The 2,259-nt window shown below is 33.6% G+C and overlaps 1 protein-coding gene across 1 annotated transcript; it reads right to left on the reverse strand.

Moving 5' to 3' along the window:
* Window positions 1-229: 229 nt before the first annotated feature.
* Window positions 230-1,826, reverse strand: LOC127126088 (nicotinate N-methyltransferase 1). The gene is made up of 3 exons (XM_051054938.1): window positions 1,009-1,826; window positions 791-855; window positions 230-710 (listed from the first exon to the last, which is right to left on the reverse strand). Exons 1-3 carry the CDS (start codon window positions 1,712-1,714, stop codon window positions 414-416), a joined length of 1,068 nt encoding a protein of 355 aa, XP_050910895.1. The 5' UTR covers window positions 1,715-1,826; the 3' UTR covers window positions 230-413.
* Between the last annotated feature and the right edge of the window lie 433 nt (window positions 1,827-2,259).

Raw genomic sequence — 2,259 nt, forward strand, 5'->3', positions numbered from 1 at the left:
TGGCATCTTAGGGTTGAAAATTAGGGTATGACACCTGTCATATTAATTTTTGATATTCTATTAAAAAATTTTAATTTCATTTATGCTTTGTCGGTGTTCAATTTTACACTTCTTGTGCTATTTAAAATTCTATCTTTTGTATTTTTTTGGAATTGTTTATCCCTCTTTAATGTAGTATTTTGCTATCAACTTCTAAAAAATTAAAATTGATAATTTAAAAGAAAAAAAATAATTTAAAATTGTAAGTAGAATTTAAACTCCATAGGATTTACGTACATGTTTGACAGAGGATTTAAACTACATATATTTTAATTTAAGTAGCATGTATGTATTAGAGTTATAATATAAAAGTAAAGGCTATACATTTAAGGGGCAATCTCATATATCATCACAAACAAGTTTTCAAAATCTGGTTACTTGTGGAACTCCATGAACACCAGATACGAGTCAATATAGAATACACTGAATCTCGAAAAACCAGCAGCAATACCTAGTTCTTTGAACTGCTTCTCAGTTCGAGTCTTCTTTGTACCATACATAGTCATCATAAATACATCACCACCAAGTATTGCCTTTGTTCTCGTGCTTTCATCCGTCAACTCCGGTAACACTGGGTCGCATATTATCAGTTTTCCATCTGCTGGAAGTGCTTTATGACAGTTCTTCATCATCTTCCGGCATTCATCGTCTGAGAACCCCGAACATAGCCACTGCAAGTGGAATATTCATTTGTTATAGATTAAATATTGTACAATTAGATAATACTTTCATATAACAGTTTTTAAACTACCTTCATCATGACAGCATCTCCGGAAGGAACAAACTCAGTAGCATCACCAGCAACATGGGTTATTCCTATATATGTATATATAATATGATATGAATTAATAAGGTGCCAAATAACATAGGAACAAAACTATGTATTAGAAAATATATATATATATATATATATATATATATATATATATATATATATATATATATATATATATATATATATATATGCACCTGGAAGTTGGGGTGCACTAGCCAGAATTTGTGGGAGATCAAAATTGATTCCCTTAGTTATGTTGGGAAACTTATCCATAATCAAGGATAGAGAAACACCAGTACTGCCACCAACATCTACCAAAGTTTGCACCTCTTTGAAACCATCATAGAACTCCAACACTTCTCTCATGAAAGGACTAGTCATTCCAATAAAAGCCTTATTAAATAAAGCTATCTGATTAGGGTTTGTGTAATACTTCATGGCATGCTCTCCTCCGTTCACCTTCCGGAACGGTTCTACTGACGGGTTCTCCACGGCGTCCTTGAGACAAGGCCAAGCTCTCATATATGCATCTTGATTGTGCTGGAGCACGTATGGAGAGTAAGAAAGTCCTTCTTCATCTGTGGCCAGACATTTGCCGATTTCCGTGAGGGAGAATTTCCTTACACCGTTGCTGCATAAATGTTCCTCGAATATATCATACGAGGTTAACAGCCTAAGAATACGTTCCAGATTATCCGGTTCGCCTCCGCCATTCGGAAGAGCTACCGCCAGAATCTCTGCGGCGGATAGGGCAACGTTGCTTCCTCCTTGAAATATAGCATCCGGTACTTTCAGCTGAATGACGGCAACAACCGAACTTGGCACACTCATCATATTCGACAGAGATAAGATGGCCAATCTTGATTTGTTTTGGGACTGAAACACTTTCTTTCCTTCCATTTTTCTTTCTTTGATGCTTCTATTTTTGCTTTCAAATTGATCGTGTGTCAAATACTCATGTATTCTAGTTATATATACTTATTCCTAAACCGCGGAATGTGTTGTCAATTCAGTTTCCTTACCTTTTCCCCTCTCTTTTTGATTTTATCTGCTGAAGTAAAACTTTTCTAACATTATAGCAAATTAACGGTTGTAGCAAAAACAGTACTACAAAGGTAAGAGCTGAAGAAATTTATGGAATGTATAGAGGAAAAAGGAGATAAGATAAGAATCAAAGTGATGTTTCTTGTTTGCTATATTATGTGAAAACAAACAAAACCTGTTTTTGCTTTTCAAAAGTTTCTAAGACACTACATGTATTTCTCCATAATTTCATAAACAAGAACAATAATTTTCAAATACAACTTTTGTTCTGTTTAGACAAATTTAAGCATAATATTATGCTGTTTTCCTTTTTCTATTGCATCATCTTAATACGACTACTATTTTATTTTATGATATTATTACCATTTCCTCTACAAGGTATCAAAACTTAGAAAAGTTTA

Source organism: Lathyrus oleraceus, chromosome 3 (genome assembly GCF_024323335.1).
Source record: "Lathyrus oleraceus cultivar Zhongwan6 chromosome 3, CAAS_Psat_ZW6_1.0, whole genome shotgun sequence".
In the NCBI taxonomy this organism is placed as follows: Eukaryota; Viridiplantae; Streptophyta; class Magnoliopsida; order Fabales; family Fabaceae; genus Lathyrus; species Lathyrus oleraceus.

Bases quoted from the DNA above. Each gene is read 5' to 3' on its own strand.
- LOC127126088 (XM_051054938.1), bottom strand. From the start codon at position 1,714: ATGGAAGGAAAGAAAGTGTTTCAGTCCCAAAACAAATCAAGATTGGCC. The intron at 856-1,008 runs GTGCATATATAT...ATACATATATAG, and splicing joins TAGTGCACCCCAACTTCCAG to GAATAACCCATGTTGCTGGT. The intron at 711-790 runs GTAGTTTAAAAA...TTCCACTTGCAG, and splicing joins GAGATGCTGTCATGATGAAG to TGGCTATGTTCGGGGTTCTC.